This window comes from Nymphalis io, chromosome 14 (assembly GCF_905147045.1).
Source record: "Nymphalis io chromosome 14, ilAglIoxx1.1, whole genome shotgun sequence".
Classification (NCBI taxonomy): Eukaryota; Metazoa; Arthropoda; class Insecta; order Lepidoptera; family Nymphalidae; genus Nymphalis; species Nymphalis io.
The window spans coordinates 9,970,056-9,992,517 of NC_065901.1; the positions used below are offsets into that span (position 1 = coordinate 9,970,056).

The 22,462-nt window shown below is 31.0% G+C and overlaps 1 protein-coding gene across 2 annotated transcripts in view; it reads right to left on the reverse strand.

Annotated features, from left to right (window-relative positions):
* The window catches only part of LOC126773284 (steroid receptor seven-up, isoforms B/C), an 87,612-nt gene that overhangs the window by 55,628 nt on the left and 9,522 nt on the right, over window positions 1-22,462 (reverse strand). For both annotated transcript variants that reach the window (XM_050494112.1, XM_050494111.1), the window contains exon 2: window positions 17,650-17,799. In XM_050494112.1, the coding sequence (XP_050350069.1) occupies window positions 17,650-17,668 (19 nt within the window). In that variant the 5' untranslated portion in view covers window positions 17,669-17,799. The remainder of the gene's footprint in view (window positions 1-17,649; window positions 17,800-22,462) is intronic.

A 22,462-nucleotide genomic window follows, 5' to 3' on the forward strand; every position in this document is an offset into this window, starting at 1 on the left:
TTTTTAATACATATGTAAGTAATATATATATATATATGAATAACTTCAAACTACAATTTTATGAAAGCGATTTTATTACATAACATATTTAAACTGCGATCAATAGATCTCGTGCTAGAAACGTCAGTAATTTGTTTGACCAACATCTGTATAATGCATTTTAAATTGTTTCAACTTTACTTTTTTATCATTTGGTAAAGGCCTGTATTTATATAAGAAATATTTTCATAATATTTATATAGAATATACATCTTATAAGGAATATATAAATAACTTTTTTCATAGTCCAAGTCGATACAACAAAGTAACAATCAAACAGACTGATTAAAAAAAACATTTTGCATTTGTACACGTAATAAATTTTTTTATTTGTAATTTTAATATTTTTAAAATTTTGATATATTTATAAATCCTATTAAACAAAATACCTTATTTACATTAATGCGGTGACAGCTATACAGTTATTTTAAAAGCGCGGGAAAACTATTTTTCTTTTTATCACAAAGCAATACTTAAAAATTACGTTCTGAAATCGATTATATTTTTATTAAATCGTATGCAGTAACAAAATATGTAATTATTAGAAATATTAATCTAAGTAAATAAATACGTATTAATTATTTGCAGTGTTCATACAATTTCTCTAAAGTTTTTATTTGTAAAAAATATATACAGATTAAAAAGGAAAATAAAATATTGTTTATTTGCAACAGTGACTTGTGGTTTTATTAATTTTATAGATCGTATTTTATAGTAAGGTAATCGATTTCTTGTAACTCGTAATAGCTGAGTTGTTGAACTAGACGCGTTTTATGTTATCAAGCGCAGATTATAAATTCATTGATCAATTTCAATTTATATCTTACAAAAAGGTTTTTTTTTAAATAAATAAACTGATATGATAATTTGTTTTACTTTTTGCACTTAATTAGTATGCATCAATTATTTGTAATATTTCCTTTGTTTGTGGCTTTATTGTCTATAGATTTCTTTCACTTATAAATATAAATCAACAATTAATTATAATGATCATTAATACTTGTTTTTAAAATTGTACATTTTACTAAAAGTCGAGGACGTTAACCTTTTTACATTTTAGGATTCTTCCCATTCATATTGTCTATGGTTTTTGCGGGTAAGCACCGTGACGCCACCGCGTAGGCCAGTTAAGGCGTTATAAATCAATGCCACTCTGTCACGATTATAAATTCCAAGAATTAACAGGTGGATAACGGTAAGTACTAGACATTATTTGATTTCTTAAAAAATCTAATTCGCTTAATAATATTTCTATTGAAAATATTTAAAAAAAAACAAATGAATTAATAAACTGTCCTTACCCAGAACTTATAATATAGCTGATATAACTATCAATTTTGATGAAAACTAATTTAATAAATTTTTTTTATCCATACAATTTATCATACTCATTTAACATTTCGGGCCAAGCTTAGGCCTCGAATATATTATGCCGGTGACTAAGAAAGTAAGCACAAAATTAAAAATATAACACTTTTTTTAGTTGTAAGTTGGCATTGAGCTTGAATTACAAATCCTAAAATTATTTCTGTCTGCTTAGGTCATGTTCGGTTCGAAATGCGTCAATTCAGTCATGGTACCGACAAAAATGTTGTTACAAAAATGTCAAGCTCGTCGAGTATTCGGAGCGTGCACGTTTTTTGGCGGGAGACCGAGCCCGCGCCGGCGCGAATGCTCGCGCACGCGCTTACCTTTTTTCAATTGACAGATAAAAAATAAAAAAAGGCGAAGCGAGTTCTTTTTTATTACAAGCTTCTTGGTCGTTTTGTTACATTATTGTCTTTTGTAAAAACCTACACATGTTAAATGTTATATTAACACTCAGAGAGTTATTCCTGTGATACAAATAATTATAGGAATTATTTTAATAATGGCATAAAATTTTTAAACGTGTTAGTTTTTTAATTTGCTTAGTGGAATGTAACTATTTAAATATATAGTATAGTGGATGGATATATATATAGTGGAGCGATATCAATATTTACTGTCGAATTAAGTTTACGTTAAATTACGTATAAAGAAATCATCGATGGATAGTTCACGAATTGTTACATCAACAATTCAATTAAAGTGTTACGTAGGTAATTCCGTCTGAATTAGAGTAATTGCTGGCATGATTAGTCGGTTTCAGAGCGAAGTAGGACGCCTCACTCCCACGGTGCGTCGACACCTCGCCTAATGGCGCGTCATTACGCTATCTGCCGATACATCTTTGGTGCTTCGCTTGACATGAATTGGGCGATCTGTCAATTGTCTGATCAACGTAAGAGAGAGACGGATATCGAATAATATATCCGCTGGTGCCTCATTTAAATAATATCCCTTACTATGTATTAAAATACAGAACATCCAGACCATGTTATAAATGTCTATGGTTTGAAAGAAAATCACTATATTAAATCGATGGCCGAGCTCGGACAAAGCAATTATTTAACATTTAGGAACTAATTACGGTTCTATATCGAACGATTTGTCTTTAATTTAATGAATCCGATTTTAATTTTTATTTCAATTTTTATTAAAAGAATTTAAATATGAATACTATTTTCCATTTTGTTTTAAATTGTAATGATAATTCTTCTTTGCTGTTTTGTTTACTTAAATATTCAACGTATAAACTTACACACAGCAAAGTATATTGTGCATACATAAATTATTATAAAATAAATATTAATATAAGTTATTGGAATGGCTACCCATACAGTTAACAGGTAGATCCATTAACGATAATTTGCATCAGACTGTCCTCTTTAACACCATTTCATATTAAGCGGCGCACGCGCATATCTCGTCGGATTAAATAAAATTAACGCGTTTTATATTATAAGTTATGTTGATATTTTTATAACAAGATTCGGTTCCAGTTAATTACATTATATATTATATATTAAAGATGCTCTCAACATTTGTTTAGTTTATACATAAAATTGTTTGTATATAGAAATGCGCTTAGTTACAGCGAGGCTTGATTATAATCAGAAAACATAATTGTATAAATATATTATATAATATATTTGTTAATTAACATTCTATGAGCTTAGGTTGTATCGAGTTTCTGTTACGGTAGAATCTACATTATGAACCCGTCGATGCGAGAGTGCATTTGTTTGTTATGCTTTCACGTTTTAACTAGGTACCCAACGAATTGTCATGAAATTTTGCATTCATTGTCAGAGGTACAGAAAAGGTAATAAATTATACTACCCGCCCCCCACCCTCATACGCAGGCGGAAACTAGTTAAATATACTAACATTACGATTCGAAAGTGCTTATACTCTTTGAGCACTTTTAAACTGTCTTTTCAATTTGAATAAAGAATATTTTGCTTTTGTTTATGTAATGTCATATTAACTTTTTAAATTCTACTTGTTTATTCATACGTCTATGAAATTGCTAAACTGCTTTTAAATCCAGACACGGCTAGCCTATATACGTGGAGAATGTTCCTAACTATCCGTTTATGCACATTTTTGTAGACGCTGAGATTACATACTGAGCACTCTTAAGGTGATAGACACAAGGACGAATTTCAAATATAATTTTCATCCCAAATCAACAATTTTGTTCCATTCTCTCCACGTACAAATAGTGATATATTTTATTTATTTTTTCTTCGGTACGGGAAAATGGATTTTATGTTTCGTTAATAAGGTTTAAAATGATTAAGGGCGTCAATGCTCTTGACACAGATTTACTAGAGGAAACTATCTGTCTTGTCATTTCTGAGATCTGTCGATGCCGCTGTAATGTCGGAAACAAAAGGCTTAGCTGTTCAATTTACACTTAGCTTTTATAATGATAATTCAATTGAATTATTTGTCATTGCTCATTAATCTAAGTTTAATGTTGCCTTATCTAGGCAACAAGTTGGTTGTCTTTTGTTAATTTTATATGGTTTTTAAATACGTAAAACTGTTCGATATATTATTTATTTTTATATATTATTATATATAAAAATATATAATAATATATTATGAGTACTTTCTTGACCAAAGGTATATAAAGTAGTAAGTATGTGCAAAACAGTAAATTAATACTTAGGAAATCATTGAGTAGAAGCATACTTTAAGTCGAGATGGCCCAGTAGTAAGAACGCGTGAATCTTAACCGATGAATGTGGGTTCAAACCCGGGCAAGCACCATTGAATTTTCATATGCTTATTTAAAATTACAAATTATTTTAATTCATCTCGTGCTTTACGGTGAAGGAAAACATCATGAGGAAACTTGTATGTGTCTAAATTCATTGAAATTCTGCCACATGAACCCGCACTGGAGCAGCGTGGTAGAATAAACTCCAAACCTGCTCAAAAAAAGGAGAGGAGACCTTTAGCCCAGAAGTGGGGCATTCACAGGCTGTAACGGATACGGAAGCTTTAAAATATTGGGTTATATTTTAAAATGAGTTACGAACATAATATCCTAAATTGTAACGTGAAAATCCAACCCATATTATTATAAATCTTATTACGCGAGGATACAAATCTGTTTTTAAAAAATAAAAATACCCCTAGCTTATATCCCAGGAGCCTACAGATTAAAGGCACTTTTGCTTAATATAAGAAAAACTACCAAACTAAACCAAGATGTTTTTGCATTTATAATATTATAGTTCGTTTGACGAATGTACCGTCTTTGCGAAATAGCATTCAACGAGAACACTGGTCATCATCATTATTATTATTATAACACAATTATAGTTATTTTTTATCGTTATGCTAACGAATGTTAAAATAGTTCATCATTAAGTGCGTCTAGTATTTACAATATAACAAAAATAACTTATAAAAATAACCCTTTTTAGGTAATTGATAAAATAAATCGTATAAATAAGTTTTTGATTATCTTTCACTTATGAATATAAATCATCAATTATATATATATTGCCTTACCGGGACGGGTTGCTAGTATAAAATAAAATAATGAAGTGGCTAACTTGATATGAAAATTTAAATTCTTCAAAGATTTGACGCTTTAAAAAAATACGTTCTACACATCTTGGAGTAAAAATGCTAAAGAGCGTAGTATTTTGTAACTTAGAATCAAATAATCAAATTACTTATAAAACAATCACAATATATCCGCCTACATACTGTGCTAATATCCTAAGTGTCCCAATGTTTTCTTATATGCATATTAAAATATCTTGTCATATCATTAAAAATACTGACCTATGTATGAATGGATATGTGTTTTTATGGGATTATAAATAATCAGCGTCAACGATACAAACAACCCTATATCAGCGTACAATTCTCACGTCATTTTTTCTTAAACATCGTGTTATATATCCGAAAATATTCATCCATTATCTATTTGTAGATAACGTTTAATATAAATATGTTATTCATTTTGATATGTTTGATAATACTGTGTCAAATTATTTGACCTAGAGTTATCGGAAAGTGGACGAACGTCAGCGAAACATCGTTTATGTAAGCTGTATTTTTATATATCTAAAGTACTGCCATGCTATTCTGTAAGAATAATCCGAAACTCATCGCAGAAAACTCTCGTTAAATATCAGAAAGTGATATGCGACATTGACCAAAATAATTATAACATTTCAAGAGCACACGCAACAAAATAGTACCTATATCACCATCAAGTCGGTTGTCAACATTTCAAGGTTGAGTACCTAATGGAGTGAGTTTTTAAGAATAGCACGCTGGATCGATATTTATTTAAAAACAACATGATATTACAAATTTACAAACAAACAACAAAGTAAAAAAAACCATGTAAATCATAAACTATATAGGACCATTTGGGGATCTACCTTAATGGAATAAAACTTAAATCATCGAATTTATTTCCAACCGTCCTCGAATAAACGGTGAAAATTAATTTAAAAAAAACTTCCTATTATTTTGAAATCCGTTTATATCTGTCAGCTAATTTACAAATAATATTAAGAAATATTTTATAGCATGCAATATTCGCTCCTTTCACAAAAAAAACATATATTAACTTTTAAACAACTTAAGTTTTTCCGCCATATTGACTTTTCAAAATGTTATAACAGACCACCTATTAAGGATATCGTAACAATGAAGCAGTTCGCGTAAGTTATGTGACAAACAAAAATAATATTATCGATTACGTAATGTACGCAGTTATATAGCTTAGTGAATGAATAAGATACTTATTTTAAAGTCAGACTCACTTAAAATTCCTCATAATCTCAACTTTTTGTTTCCTTACCCAGTAGTATATAAATGGCAGAAGATAATATATGCAAGCCTGGCATATATTATAACGATTTGCTTATATCTTGATTATATCAATTACTTATATACTATAATTTTGGTTTAAAACTTCTGATAACATCGCCGACATATTAAACGTCAGTTTTTCCAAGAATCGATAATAATACATTAAATCCGATCTCGACCAATGACGTCACCTCAATCAAGTTCAAAGTTTATTTTCTCTGCTATTGAAATGGGTATGCATAGCCTATTGTTTTACGTATTCCGAGACAAATGTTTTACGGAATACTACTCTCTTAATTCAATAACAACCTGAAGCACAATTGACGTTTGCAATGGATTATTTTCTATTTATAAATTATTTATAATTGTGCTATAAAAGTGTGTTGATAGCAGTTACATGTATTTTCAACGTTAATGTAAATTTACAAGTCGGTAGTAAAGTAAGCGGCTAATAAATCTTACTCAATGTAATTATTAGGAAGGACCTACAAGGATATTTATCTAGGTCTCAGATCTTAGTTTATTATCTAAAAATGTGTCAATGCCACTACGATATTAGTTAAACTTTATTATTCGCATCTCAATTATAATACTTGATTGATTAACGTTATAAAATCGTAGTTTTAAGTCTGGGCAAGCACTATTGAGTTTCACGTGATTTTTGTTGTAATTCTACACCACGTAAGAGCCGGCTCAGCTGTTAGAACGCGTGAATCTTAACCGATGATCGCGGGTTCATTTCCAGGAAACATGATTAAATTTTTATGTTCTTAATTTGTGTTTGTAATCTCACACTCGTCGGTGAAGGAAAAATCGCAAGGAAACCTGCATGCGTCTAATTTCACACATGCGTATCCACCGACGGTCAAAAGAGGTTTTCTTTATTACATCCTGGTAATTCCCTGTATCTATGCCTATCGATAATATTCTGTTTGACAAATTTTCGCTACATACATATAGCATACACTACAGTATACATATAATAATAATTTATGATAAAATTATTTGAACGGGTTATACATTTTTAAACTATGTAATGTTTTGACTTAACTTCAAACGTTTTTTATGTAAAAAGATTCACTTCAATCACGTGGTAAATAGTTTAATTAATTAAGTTCACATAATAAAAGAGTAACATTCAATTTGTAATTAAAATAAGTAACGTTTGATTTAACAAGAATTATACATTATTGTGATTACACAGAAATCTGCATACTCGTTAAATTTTATATAATGTTCATAAATTGATTTCATATCGCAATAGCATTGAAGAGATTCTTGTAATACGGACTCTTTTCATTTAACGAATCTGTCTGTAGGTTTGTGTGTTACAAGAAAAAGTATAATATCTTGTGTGTGTGCCCGAAACCTTGGATATAAAAAATGAATGAATGAATGTTTTTGTTTGTTTTCTATTGTCTTTCATTCGATTGAGACTTTGAATAGGTATGTTGTAGGCACTTGAAGGTTACAGGCGTTGTATCAATACATAGAAAGTAAATTGTATATAATATTTATTTACAAAAAAAAAGGAACAGGCTTTAGTTAGTGTCACATAAAATAATATAATATTATTTAATATATGTGCGATTAAACAAATCTTAGATACTTGTTCTCGTGCGCAGTTTCGCGTGTTAAAGGGAAGCAGACATGTATTGAGTAAAAAAAAGTAGTCCTTTCTTGGGGTACAATTTTCATATCAAATTTTATCAAAATCGGTTTAGTAGTATAGCCGTGAAAGATTCAGACAGAGCTACTTCTGCATTTATAATATTAGTTTAGATTAATAGATGGATTGGTCACTGTAGCTATAAATGCTATTATAGAAGTGCATATTACAAGTAAAAAAACTCAGTAGATCTTTTATTACAAGCTAAACTAACGTAATCTAGATAATATTAAAAAAAATCTTAAACATTAATAACACATGACTGAGAAAATATGTTACATTCGTAATTGAGAACAATCGTTTGAAAATATATTAACAGCTTAATGAAGACTTCACAACGCTATGGGCGTAAGAGAACAAAAAAAATATACAAGTAATAAATTCAACCATTAACGATGACATACGTTTCTACCTATCAAGTCGTTACTTACATTACAAGATCCGTAAGATGTATGTGTGTAAGGAACATACATCACTGTTGGAGATCGAAATTGACTTGGTGATGTTTTATTACCTTATCTATATTTTTTTTATTTAAACGTGTCTATGTGTGTATTAGCTTTATAATGTAACAATCATGTGTTTAAGTCTTATGTATTTTAAATTAAATAGCTCAAAGCTATTATATATATATATACAAAGTATTTGCGTTTATGTTTGTAACGAACAGCATTTTCGTAAATTTAATTATATATGATTATTACATGTATATAATTTATGACACTAAGAAAATACTGAGTTTACTGTAGAATCTTCATTTCGAGCCGGCAGCAATTTCAAATTTAATGTTACTTAAATAAGTAAAACGACGTCTCAAACGAATTTTTAGATCTATAGTCTATATAAATAATTTAGGTACTTATTTTTTTAAATTTTAGTTTGAATGTTTTTATTTGATTACATAAATTTACTATAAATACAATAGATGGCCTAGTGGTTAGAACGCGTACATCTTAACGGATGATCGTGGGTTCGAACCCGGGCAAGCACCACTGAATTTTCATGTGCTTAATTTGTGATTATAATTCATCTCGTGCTTGACGGTGAAGAAAAACATCGTGAAGAAACCTGCATGTGTCTAATTTCATGGAAATTATGTCACTTGTGTATTCTACCAACCCGCATTGGAGCAACGTGGTGGAATAAGCTCTACACCTTCTCCTCAAAAAGGGAGAGGAAGGAAGAGGCTTTAGTCCAGCAGTGGGACATTTACAGGCTGTTACTATACAATATATTTTAGATTTTGATTGTATAAGTAAATAAATTTACCAAAGCAAATAAGTATAATATTTTTGATTGAAATCAGATCTTTAGGATCCACTGTTTTTTTTTAAAGTACTTACATAATTTACCGTTCATCTATTTATTTTAGCTGTTCCCGCTATCTTGCTACGTCTCGATACAAGTTGATAATCCGTTATTTATGTCAGTAATTTTTCAAACGGGCCCAGCACGCGACTAAGTGTCTCCCACAACGACATAACATCGACAAATGGTAAACCATCCTTTGTTACTATAACGGCTGTGTTTTGATATCATTACAAAATTCTCGGGTTTTACGACAAGGAGAAATGTAGACCCTAATACGAAGATTAGACATCCTCTGGTGTCTAATGTAGAAAGTGTCAATTCGAAATTCGGAGAACCGTTGACTAATGGCGCAGTCGATTCGAATATCGATAGCCAGTGTTGTACCGATAAGTCTCCTCTTAATGTCGATTTGTTAATTCAAATTCCGAATTCTACCAAACAATCAATTCGAATATAGAAAGCAAATAAAAAAAGTAAATAGAACCGCCCACATCGTGCTGCATATCTATATTGCTATTAGTGACGAAACCGGACACGGAAGACACCAGAACAGTACCAGATCGTGTAATTAAATTTATGAACGAGATAAAATTCTTAGAAAATATGCTAAACATTTGTATAATAAAGCGATTGAGAAGCGCGTGCCACGACGCATTCCTGTACAGTATTAGCTCCACTCGGCTGAAGTAATTATCAACTTATTAAACGTCGTAGAAGATTTATGTCAGGGTCGGCTACAGGTAAAATCGTTTCGTTACACTCATCAATGTGACTAATGACATAAATATTAATTAAGCTCTCGTAGACAATAAATAAGTTTAAGGCGAGCTCGATTTATTGCTTGTAAATTGAATGAAGAATTTGTTCATCGATGGCCGACGACTGCGGATAGATAACATAGGAAAGGAGGATACTTGCAATTTAAACTCATATCAATATGAAAATCGTGCAATAATCTCGATGTGAAATAAAGGCAGCATGCAACGAGTCACTGACCACAACAACGTATGAGAAGCGAAGCTTGCGATAATCATAATACGCTTGCAGATATGTGATTAGCTGCGGGGTCACGAAACGGTCGGTGTTAGACAGAGAGCGCTCGCTATCCCGCTCTCACCTTAAAAATATCCAATAGTAGCGATCTCTTCAGACAAACGACCGCAGGGCGCCTAAACCGCTATACTAAACTGTGACCTCACGAAATACTCCCGCACGGTACCGGCGCGGACGATGATTCACGTAATGATGGACGTAGACGGACTGACATATAGATACGAACGCTAGATGAATTACAAACGACAGTCACTTCGCTTTTAATTTATAAGACGATTACCATTACAACGGTCTGTCAATGCGACTTTCATAATCTTATACGAACACAAAATCGATTCATCGAATAATTTGATATAATTTTGACTAAAGTATAATTATACGATCGTAAATTAGCAATTTAGTGACTATTACGAAGATATCGACCTATAATATATGTCTTTGATATGTTAACGTCAAACCGATATCTATTTTGACGGCGGCGAGTTTAGAAAAATACCGTTTAAGCTGATCTTAAAGCAGAACAAACTTTCAAATTACGGCTTATCAGAATCGAAACGATGAGTTTAAAATGTAAAGTGAAACTATAAGAGTGTATACAAATATAATTTATTGTAAAGCACGGTACAGAGGGCACGACCAGATGAACAGGTTTGTTGGGACTACTAACGTAGTAACCAATATACATACGAACTGTGCATTACTCGCTCAAGAATTCGAGATTATACGCTCTCGAAGCGTTCGAGCCTGAGAAAATTTCACCTACAGGAAATTCTATCATAAATGTTTACTAATCCTACGATCTAACATCAAATTAAATAGGTCCAATTACTTAAGATCTCTGAACACTTAATGTTGAAATGAAAACATTAAATTTATATGTCAAACAGCACAAATTAACGAGTCTTGATCCGATGTTCCGATTTCGGACCATTATCGGCATGTTAGTAAATATCTATATATTACACCCGTAACAAATATTAAAGCAGGCAATAAAATCTAATCATAATCAAATCAAGGGAGAAATCCAAGTGAACATCACACGTCGTGAAGGCATTAGAATCTGAGAGTCGAGGCCGCTCTAATAAATCACCTCTTTAGTTCGTTAGGCGCACGCCGCCCGCTCCACGGGGGTCCACCTTCGATTCCCGTCGTGGCAAGTGGAACGGCAATTGAGGTAACCCCCTGTAGGTGAATATTTTGACGTGCTATATAATGTCTCGTTGCGTTCCTTGTGATGAATGGTGGTAACGTCGAACGACTTGCATTGCTATTTTCGATTAAGGAACTCAGTTCATTTTGATATAAAACGCAGTAATCAATTATTATTAATTTCAGTAACTTTATAATAATTCAGAAGATATAGGAAGTAATGTTATATAATATCAAATAAAAGCTGATTGTTGAATAAATGAATTGAAGACATCCGCATACCAGACAACGGGTTTTGCGCAAGCGTGCAGATGTAACACCAACTAACAGCATTAAGGCATTTTCTCTAAAGAGTTTGTATTCAAAAAAGTATATCTAAGACTTCCTTAAATCTTAACTTTACTATCACGGACAGATTCGCAACAAACATTAGTCGGGAATGATTTTATTTCGTTAATCCTACCAGAGATGAAGGCGTCCGTCAAAATTTAAAAGTTAATTATCGAATACTTTTACCGGCCCGAGTCCGCACCTCGATATATCATCCCCACGGATATAAATCACGAAGTGATTGATAGTGGAGTATATCTCACGCTCGTTCACTAGCTCCTTTTTTAATTCGACACAAATGATTTTACACTTTGCTTCGTTTTCTGATGCCATTTCGCTCTGGATTTTACGAGGTGCCAGAATTGGATTTCGTTTCAGTTTTAGTGGATGTCATAATGGATGTATTGTTTTATTTTATTCTTTGTAACTCTAAAGCTTAAAGAACATGTTAAAAGATCTCTAAGTCTTTCATAAAATTCAAAATATCTGATTTAAATACATTTTAAACCAATAAAGCTATTTCACTCATAGTAAATTATATAAGCAATAAAGTTCAATTTTAAATATATAGCTGCAGTATGTCTTTAGAGCGTTATTAAGTGAAACTTTATACTTATTGCGGTTTCATTTTATATTCACTGTTTATAAAATGAAACTATCAAATATCTAACAGTTTATTTACATTCATGCAAGGGTTAGCTACCAACGACCGGATCAGACCTTTCAGCGAAGATTAGCACCGTTTCTATTGTAGTTCGTCCCCAAATTCACATGCAAATCGTTGAACAAAATGTGCGGAAACATAATTAGCTTACGACGCCCGGAACCAGTATCGGCAGGTTCTAGGGGTCAGACGGTTTGACCGTAAGGAATCGGAACCGGTCTATTATTTTCTTCATTTTTAATTAATGTTTTCGGTTCGATGTAACTCTTGACCGATGTCCGGCAAGGGTTGTCTACTGAGTAACGTTAGGGGTTTTCGCGATGCGGCCGTGGGAACGCGTCGGCACGTAACATTCGATGGTATCTTAATGTCAGACGCGGATAGTAAGTCTCAGTTTTCCCAGAATGTGGACCATTATGAGCGGCCCTGGAGCGTCGTACGAAACATGTCACAGTTATTATGCTCACAAGAAACGATATTATCTTTGGACTGTGACGCAGCAAAGTGGGTTTACCGCCTCGAGACGTTCTCGTTATTCTAAGCACTGATTATTTTGACGATTAAGTCGTAAAAATTAATCATCGAAGACACTGATATGTGCTATAAGCTTGATGGTCACTATTGGTCAAGGGCTAAATATTTCTCACGGTGGTACTGTTTGCACACTAGACTAGTCTAATGCAAACAGACCCAACTTACGGTCAGTTGATCAACAATGACCACACCTGGCTCAAGACGCAAATTGACACCCTCCTCAAAACGCAACGTTGATCCTTCTGACATACCCTTTGTTCACAATAGGCGTATGTAAGGCGTTTTGCTATTGAAAAAATAATAACCGAAGCAAACATTGCCATAATTTGCAGCCCCTGGGAATAGCTGAGAATGTATGATGTTTTTGACATGTCTTGTGGGCTTTACAAAGACTGTATTGTTCATGGTTTCCGTTGTACATAATATGATGGATTTCGCGCCAGGATCGATTGAATTATATAATGAGAATACCAATAAATGATAGTTAGATACTTAATTTACTTTACTTAGTTTTTATCAGTTTAAAGATGGTTTGAATAAGAAAATTAAATAATCCATCACTTTATATATGAATATAAAGCGAAGTTATAAAGTAATCAAGCAAATTTTGAATATTCATTAAAATCACATTTCATTGATGATCACAAACGAACTCCCCTTTCTGAAGTATCATGATAGCAAAAATATTTCTAAATGACCGGTCCAGAACAAAAAGTTATTAAGACACACCAAACAATGAAGTCGGTGATTGATGCGAGCGAAACAAAAGGTATCCTTTGTTAATGTCATAAGTGACGATCAAAGCAGGGATTTTTTACAGCTACAATTTATGCATTTATTAATAAACTGGTTTTAATGTGTCTAATTAATCAAGAGAAATATAGAAATGAAATCCAAATTGAATAAAAAAAATGAAACAAAAATAGAACGCGTTAGGTTAAAAATAAAAAAAAGTGTTAAAACTGTAAAGATTCTATTGTTTAACGCTTGAACGCGATGAGCAGAGAAGATAAGACAAATATCACAGCACATTGCTGTTATAATAATGACCAATGGACACAAAAAGATATCTGTAACAGTTCATCAAAGACTTTGGTAGCGCTTCAATCCCTTTCAACCGCTAAAGCGTTTTAGAAAACACTACCACACGAAAGAAAAAAAAGTCACAAAGGAGACGACGACTTTATCTCAACCAGATCTTTAATATTGATGTCTAAAACGATTATGCAATAACAAAGCAGCACGCTTTTTTCCTTTATAATAAACGGTTAATCTTGAATAAAAAAGCGGACCTTTTGCACCTTTCCATTGTTTGTTGACACCAAACAAATCGTTTGTTGGACAAAATGTGAGGTGAGGGTTGAGATGTTATGGGGTGCTCAAGGGTTGAATTGAGAGCAGCGGGTTACTCGTCCTTTCCGGTATGTCACCAACATTATCTGAGGAAGGGATTCTAATGACGCAAAGCAAAGGTGTTTGGCATGAACAACAACGATACGAGATATATTCTTGATTAGATTATTTAATACTTAAAGTGTAGAAATAGAGAAGTTTTTACTATTCGATTAAAAAGGAATATTAATATTTTTTTTTCATGGTAATAATTTCCAAAATCATTTTCATGATTCACGAATCACGTGCTTACAAAAGATTCACTTAATTTGATATACAAACAAAAATATGAATACACTATATTATAACGCAGCACGTATGTTATATAATAATAGCATTTTGACATATATATTTTTTTAATTCCTTAAAAAGCAAAAGTATGCAAAGATAAAGCCATAAAATTATATAAAAGTTGTGTGTTAAGATCGTGAGCTGTAAGCAGGTGTGGTAATCAGTGACCCGGCGGGCGGCGCGGCGGTATTTTGAACCTAACCTGCCCACAGCGGACATTATAAATAGTACGGTAACACGATGGAGGTACACTTTATAAACATTCTAATTTTGATTTGAAATGCAAAATAAATAAATAATTAGGCAAAAAAAAGTAATTTAATCTTGATCGGCATGTCATGTAATTCCATATTAAAAATTAAGAAGAATTATTTAAAGATATCGCAAAAAAAGTAACGACATATTGTACCTATCCTATATAAGTTTTGAAAATAACTATTTGTATATTTATGTTAAAGAAAACCATAATTTAAATCCTATATAAAATATATCCTTAATAAAATAATTTTATTTTGCAAAGTTAATGTGGAATTAAGGAAACCAAAGTAGAAACAGCCATTGTGGTACTTCTTCCATAAGCATTCTTGTTACCATTTCAAAAGGTCATAACTAGTATGGTTATTATTATTTTATTTTGTTTTAAAATTTAGTTGAATCCCGATAACCTCGTGGACTGAACACATAACATTTACAAAACAAGCTATAATCCAATATTTTCTAGAATCTTCTAGTCCAGATTCTTCTGGTATAGAAGATAAAACTTGTACGCAGTAATAAGATTTTTATGAGATTTTTTTGTTATTTATTTAGTTTAATCATTTGTCATATATCAAAAGTGTATCGTACACAAATTCGCAATTCCTATATTAGATCTGTCAAAATAAAACGCCAAACAAGCACAGTGTACCATATCGATTAATCCAAAGAACCGCGGGGCGTCGTGTTCATATTACGGTCAACTCAGTCCTCGGTCCTCTCAGGATAATGAATACAAAATATTTAAGACTAGTTGAATACATAGTATGGTTAAAAAATGAACCTAAGTAAGCCTTACTTAGGTTCATCTTTAGGCAATTGATTTAATAAAATTTCTACAAAACACTTCAACATAGCTTTGTTAACTTTTAATTATTATTTTATTACGATTCTCTCCTCAATGTAATCCAGTATATAGAATTAAAGTTTTTTTTATACATATGTATATTAAATTATTTTCACCTGCTTCACAGGTCACAGCTTTACAGTTTATGAAAATACTTCTAAATCCTTTAGTTTCTACAAGTGCATAAAAAGTCACTTATTATGCTAACTTTACAAGCTTACTAAGCTTTACTTTACTTTAGGTATAGTGGATATTTTGGCACAAGAAATGAAAGGATTTTAAGGTTAGGCATAAAACTTGATCCTCGTAATCAAAGTTTAAGCGAACAAAATCGCCTATTAAATATAAGTAATTATCTCACACAAAACCTATTATAATAATTATTACAAAATTAAACTCAATGTTAAAATAATTATAGTTTGATTAACACTTAAAATGTAGTGTATATCATTATTTCTTGCCCATGAATTCGATTTTATCATTAATTTACATTAACAATGCATTTGAACATAATAACTGCAACTAATCCTACCATCTAAGAAATTTAATTTGTATCTACTCCCAATCTTGACGAGATTAATAAAACTTAGTCATTAATATCATTAATCAATGGCTTGTCTATAAAACAATAACAGCGTATTAAATCCAATTTAATGATAACCTTTAAGGGTGACCGGCCATTAGATGAGCTTCAATGATGAATAAAATCATTATCCCATAGCTTTTCATTACTTTACGTACTTTACCTTATAAGATATTTGCAGTTTATTATGATTTAGAGCCAGTAAATAACGTAAATATTTATGAAATTCTAAATCTAAAAAATCTATATTAAATATATTATCGGAAATCGTTAAATTGATTACAACAAACAGTTATGACTGTAATCGTATACAAACATATATAGTTTGTAAATTATTTAAAAATATAGAGGTTTTTTTTTTAAAAAAAAACAATGTTTTATTTATATAAGTAATAACGCTAAGCTCCTTCTATCTCGTGGACGTTTATCCTTAAAGTTCACACCGCTCTTAGTCGATCGTCAACAGTTATTTAGAATAACGCCCTTGACCAGTCCGACTAATGGCTGTATAAGATTAATGATTTAACTAATTACATTTGTGACAATCAATGTACCTTTAAAAATGGCTTTTTGTGTAAAATATGCACTAAAGAGGCTGGAAATTAGATTTGAGCTGTAAACACTAATTGAGAACGACGTGTCAAAATTTAATGATTTTGTAACTTGATGTTAGGTTAAAAAAAAGAATTATTCATAGAGCCATGGTTTTTTGTATTAGGAACTATGCATTATCATATTTAATTAAAATTTACGTGTGATGTATCCGCATTTGTATTTAGAAAATTTTTTATAGTGCGAAAATTAATAATTCACTCAAAACAATAATATAATGATTTCTTTTCAAATTTTATAGATAAATTTTAACTAACATTTTCAACCAAATTTAAACATCGAGCTTTATCAACTGAGCAATGTTTACCAACGATTACTTCATTAATGGACAATATGACAACATAATTGCTATCAACATAGTAAAAATATTGACATAATTTAAGCCGCCACAAAAATAATATTAAAATTTTAAGAAGTAGTTAAACTTGTTATGACTAAGTATCGTGTAGTGCTTGCAGTATATGTCGTAAAATTCAAAGTAACATAGTGCTTACATAGTTAAATATTATGAGAAAAATTCTATAATACAAGTATTAAATGTCTCAATATAGGCATGAATTATTTTATTAGCGAACATTAAATTTCGATCGAAATCATTAAGTAATAATTTAAATTTTTTTTAATTTATGTTTTATCATTATTATTTGATAATTTTATAAAGTTATATATCTTAAATAGTATTTTAATCAAATGTTTTAACTCACCTTCCCTCCGCATGCCCATTTTGAGACATTTCCTCAGTCGGCAATATTGACATTGGTTTCTATGGTGTTGGTCGATGGGACAATTCCTATTCCCCCTACAGGAGTACGTCAGATTTCTTCTCACTGATCTCTTGAAAAATGATTTGCAGCCTGCGGAGCAGATACAACTATTAAACACAATGAATACAAATATATAACATATTTCAATGAATTACGAAAAAACATGCGCATTAATTAAAATGTGACACAAAATCAAATAAATAAATATATTTAATTAATAAATTATCTTTCAAGACAAAATCGAATTTGTTTTATTATTGAACATGACATTATTACATGACGTATTTATTATATTACTATATATATGCAGTCATGCATACTAAAAATTTGTTTAACCCGTTTTATTACTACATATATGCAGTAACATTAAATTTCTATTCTAAAACATGTTTTAATGAACGCATTCTAATATAAATATATAATATACATTAAAATTTATACGATTATAACAAAACCATTTAATAAGAACCCAATTAAGAATATTCCATTACAGTTTCAATAAATTGAATAATACCTAAACAGTTTTTGTTAAATAAATATAAATAAGAAAATAGCGTAGGCGTTATGGAATTTCTTTTGATCAGTAGTCATAAACACTTAATGGGTCATGTTAACGAATTTAATGTATTTAATTATATTAACATAATCTCATATATCAATGCTACACGGTAATTCGTCGATTCATATGGAAGCATCGACGATTCGATATTTTACTATAAAATATTTTAAAATATCAACTTAACGATATAACGATAGTTACGGCCATTCTCATGAATATGTTATGGATTGATGAGAATAATATCCGTAAGGCTGCGTCTACACGGACGCTTTACTTAAAATAACGATAATCTGTATGCAAATGGAAAAGTTGAGAAGTATTTTTGACCTAGTTTAAATTAATATTTTTTAGTAAACTGGATTTTGTGGATCGCCTAATAAATCAATTCAGCGAGTTACGTTTGTTGTCATAAAAAGGAATCGTTTTTTTTGTTTATGTATCAATTTAATGTATGTACTTATATAAGTGTCAAACTTGTTTTCAAATATTGAAGATGCACATGCTCCTTTATAAGTTTGTTTATTAATTTCAAAACATGACAAAACGTCGCACTATTGCTCCTAAATCTCATTAACTCGGCACACGTGACAAAAGTGAAACCGTTTCAGGTCAGAAACGTTTCACTCAATAGTAACATAGAAACGTTGCACTGAAATTTGAATCTAATCACGACCTTGCTATTTTCAAAAAACGATATATAGCAATTAAGTTTTTTAATGTCCTTTTGCATGTCTTTTTTATATAGAATAGGATTTTATATAATAATTTTATATAATTTTATATAATTAAGCGGACGAGGATATGGGCCACCTGATGGTAAGTGGTCAAACGCCCTTAGTAGGCATTGTAAGAAATGTCAACCATCGCTTACATAACCAATGCGCCACCAACCTTGGAGACTAAGATTTTATGTCCCTTGTGCCTGTAATTACACTGGCTCACTCTACCTTCAAACCGGAACACAACAATAACAAGTACTGCTGTTTTGCGCTAGAATATCTGATGAGTGGGTGATACCTACCCAGACGAGCTAGCACAAAGCCCTACCACCAGTAATCATAAAATAAAACATTCATATCATTTTCTAGACAGCATAGTCAAAACTTAATCTTCCCTTTTGATCTGAAATACACAAATTGCAATGAATTTATATTAGGTTTATCGTTTATCAATTCAATATGTCAAGACAAATTAGATAAAAAAAAGATAAAAAGCAGACATTCTTCAGATATATGACTGATATAATCGACTTACAGGAAAAACAACTTTATCAATAAAAACACAAATCGTTTTTTTTTTTCTAAATTAATGTATATCCTAACACAATATCGATTTTATTAAATTTCGCAAAAGAAATTATCGTTAATTATGACGCTTTATAATAATAAATAACGTAAAAATTATTCGGATATAATAAATATGTGTTATTTTTTTATTAGTTTCAATATTTATTTATATAAAAATCTCTGTTGGTTTTAAACGATGGGGTGTAACTTATAGCTGTTTTAATATATTGTTCGATTTTATTTATTATACCGGTTTTGATATTTTTTTTTAAACTATTCTATAATAATAAGAAAGCAACTAATGTCAACAGTTCGGTTATTTGTTTGGATTATTACGATTTAAATAATGAAATCGTGTAGAAAGTTCTACCTGCCCGTTCGTCGCGTGATCGTGAGCCATTATTTAACATATGAACACTGTATTGGTTTAGATTTTTAAATCATCAATTTCGATTACAAATTCATTTATGTTATACTAATTTAAGAATATTTAAATATACATATTTGTAACTTTTCGAATACTACTGCGTTATATATAATCGTGAAAACTGTATCATATTCTATTCAGCAATATAAGTATATTCTATATATATTTGACGAGCCGGTGGCGTGGTTGTTAGATACTTGCCAGAATCTTGTCCTGAGTCTGCGTGTAATTCTAACAAATTATAAAATAATTATAAAATTCTAATCTATGTATAAGAATGTATTTACAAAAGAGTATATGTAGTATATCAGTGGTTTGGTTTCCATAGTACAAGCTCTGATTAATTTGGGATCAGATGGCCGTGTGTGAATAATGTCCCAGGATATTATTATTATACTTCATCGATGGAAGACCTCTGTGCAATTTTGTCCAATACTAGTTAATTTTCGATTATTGATTATTCTACCTCCAACACTAATAGTGTTTTCCGGTTTCAAGGGTCAGTGAGCTAGTGTAATTACAGACACGATAACCTTCTTGCAACGTTAGTGTCAATGGTCATCGAGTCACTCATTTGGTCATTTACCTTCCTAATAAAAAAAAAGAATAACACCTTTACAATATCGATATTTCTATCTGCATTAATTAGTGAAATACTACCTTATATTTACACGTGTAATATCGTTGGCCACTGCTTAATAAATATATATAAATATAAATTCAAATTATAACAATATAGTCATTTTATTGGAAATCGTACCGCAGGTTTGAATAGATTTTAAGCTCAATATGAAATAGGGACAACAAATAGTCTGTATTAAGATATTATGTTGTTAAGCAATTTAATAAGACTGAATCAGAAAGCCAAGGCTTATTTAACAACATTTTTATATATTTAAATATAACGAAAGTAAGCATTGTGAAAAACATTTATTGTGTTTTAGCATACGCGACTCGAATATAAATTAAAGCGATGGAACATAACTTCGTTAAAGAAGTTTTTTTTTTAATTTACTTGCTCGGGAAAGCAAAGGCATACCGGCTTAAAGCCAATGTATCATGAATTTAGAGCTTTAGATCTGCTTAAAAGTGAACCACGAGATCAATGGGTGTCGTATGAACCTTCACAAATACCCAACATTAGAGTACAAAATACAAAACTTACGTTTGTAAGTTTTCCTATAAGTTATGCTTTGTATATTTCTCTATTAATAATAATTAAAGTTATATAACAAATTAAATTATATGTACTAAAATACTAGCTGAATATTAGAAAGATATATTTAGAGCCTAAGCACGGATTCTGGTACTATGAAAAACATTTCATTGCGTCCCAAGATACCGTTAGCGATTTGCGAACAGATAGCGGATAGCGCGTGTTCGCGACACGGTGTGGGGTAAAGTCGAGATAGGTATATAATCGTTATATACTTTAGATAGTAGTGTATATTATGTAATATGAATCATTGAATTTGAAACAATAAACACAAGAACGTTAAATTCACGCTTGTATTTTTAATAGTCTATATGAAACGGATGAAACAGCGAAGCGCATCTAGTTATATAATAATATTATAAATTTAAATCTTCTACGAAACGCGCTGCATTTTCTTATATAAGTTTTGTGTATAATGGTTTGGTAGTTCTTTCAGTTAGGTATAACGAAAAACTCGTCATTTATTAATAGAGTAATAGTAATAATAATAATATCCTGGGACATTATTCACTCACGGCCATCTGATTCCAAACTAAGCAGAGCTTGTACTATGGAAACCAGACAACTGATATACAATATATATTACTTTTCTTTTCTAAATACATACTTATATAGATAATTACACCCACATTCAGGACAAACAGACATGTTCATGCACACAAATGTCTGTTCTGGATGGGAATCGAACCCACCACCTTCGGCGTGAAAGGCAAGTATCTATCAACCACGCCAACCGGCCCGTCATTATATATCTGTTCGTATTGTATTTACAGTAAAGTATTCTTGATTTTTAGTAAAGTATATTAATAGGAAAATGTCCCGTTTCTTAGCAATAGCGCTGTTCTAATGCTGGTTGGTGAAGATACATTGGTGGCAGAATTTCATCCCACACATGTTAGTGTAAACATGATGCTCTCCTTTATAATTTAACACGAGATGAATTATAAACACAAAATTTTTTTATGAAAAAATATATTTTTTCTAATAATTTTTACTCATATACATATATGTTTGTTACGTATGTTTAAGCAATTTTTTTAAAAATATTTTACAAAACATCTAATATTAGAAAAAAAGAAACTCACAGCCTCTTTCAAATAAAATATTGAAGTAGGTATCCATAAAAATATTACATTTCTTATTGAGTCTCAATAACTTTAAGATATATCTCCTCACGTAAGAGAGCAAGCGATGCGTGCTGGCTATCGCGGGTTGCGCCCAATTACTACTATCGTTGGGAACATCGCCTCCGCCGCTTGCAAATT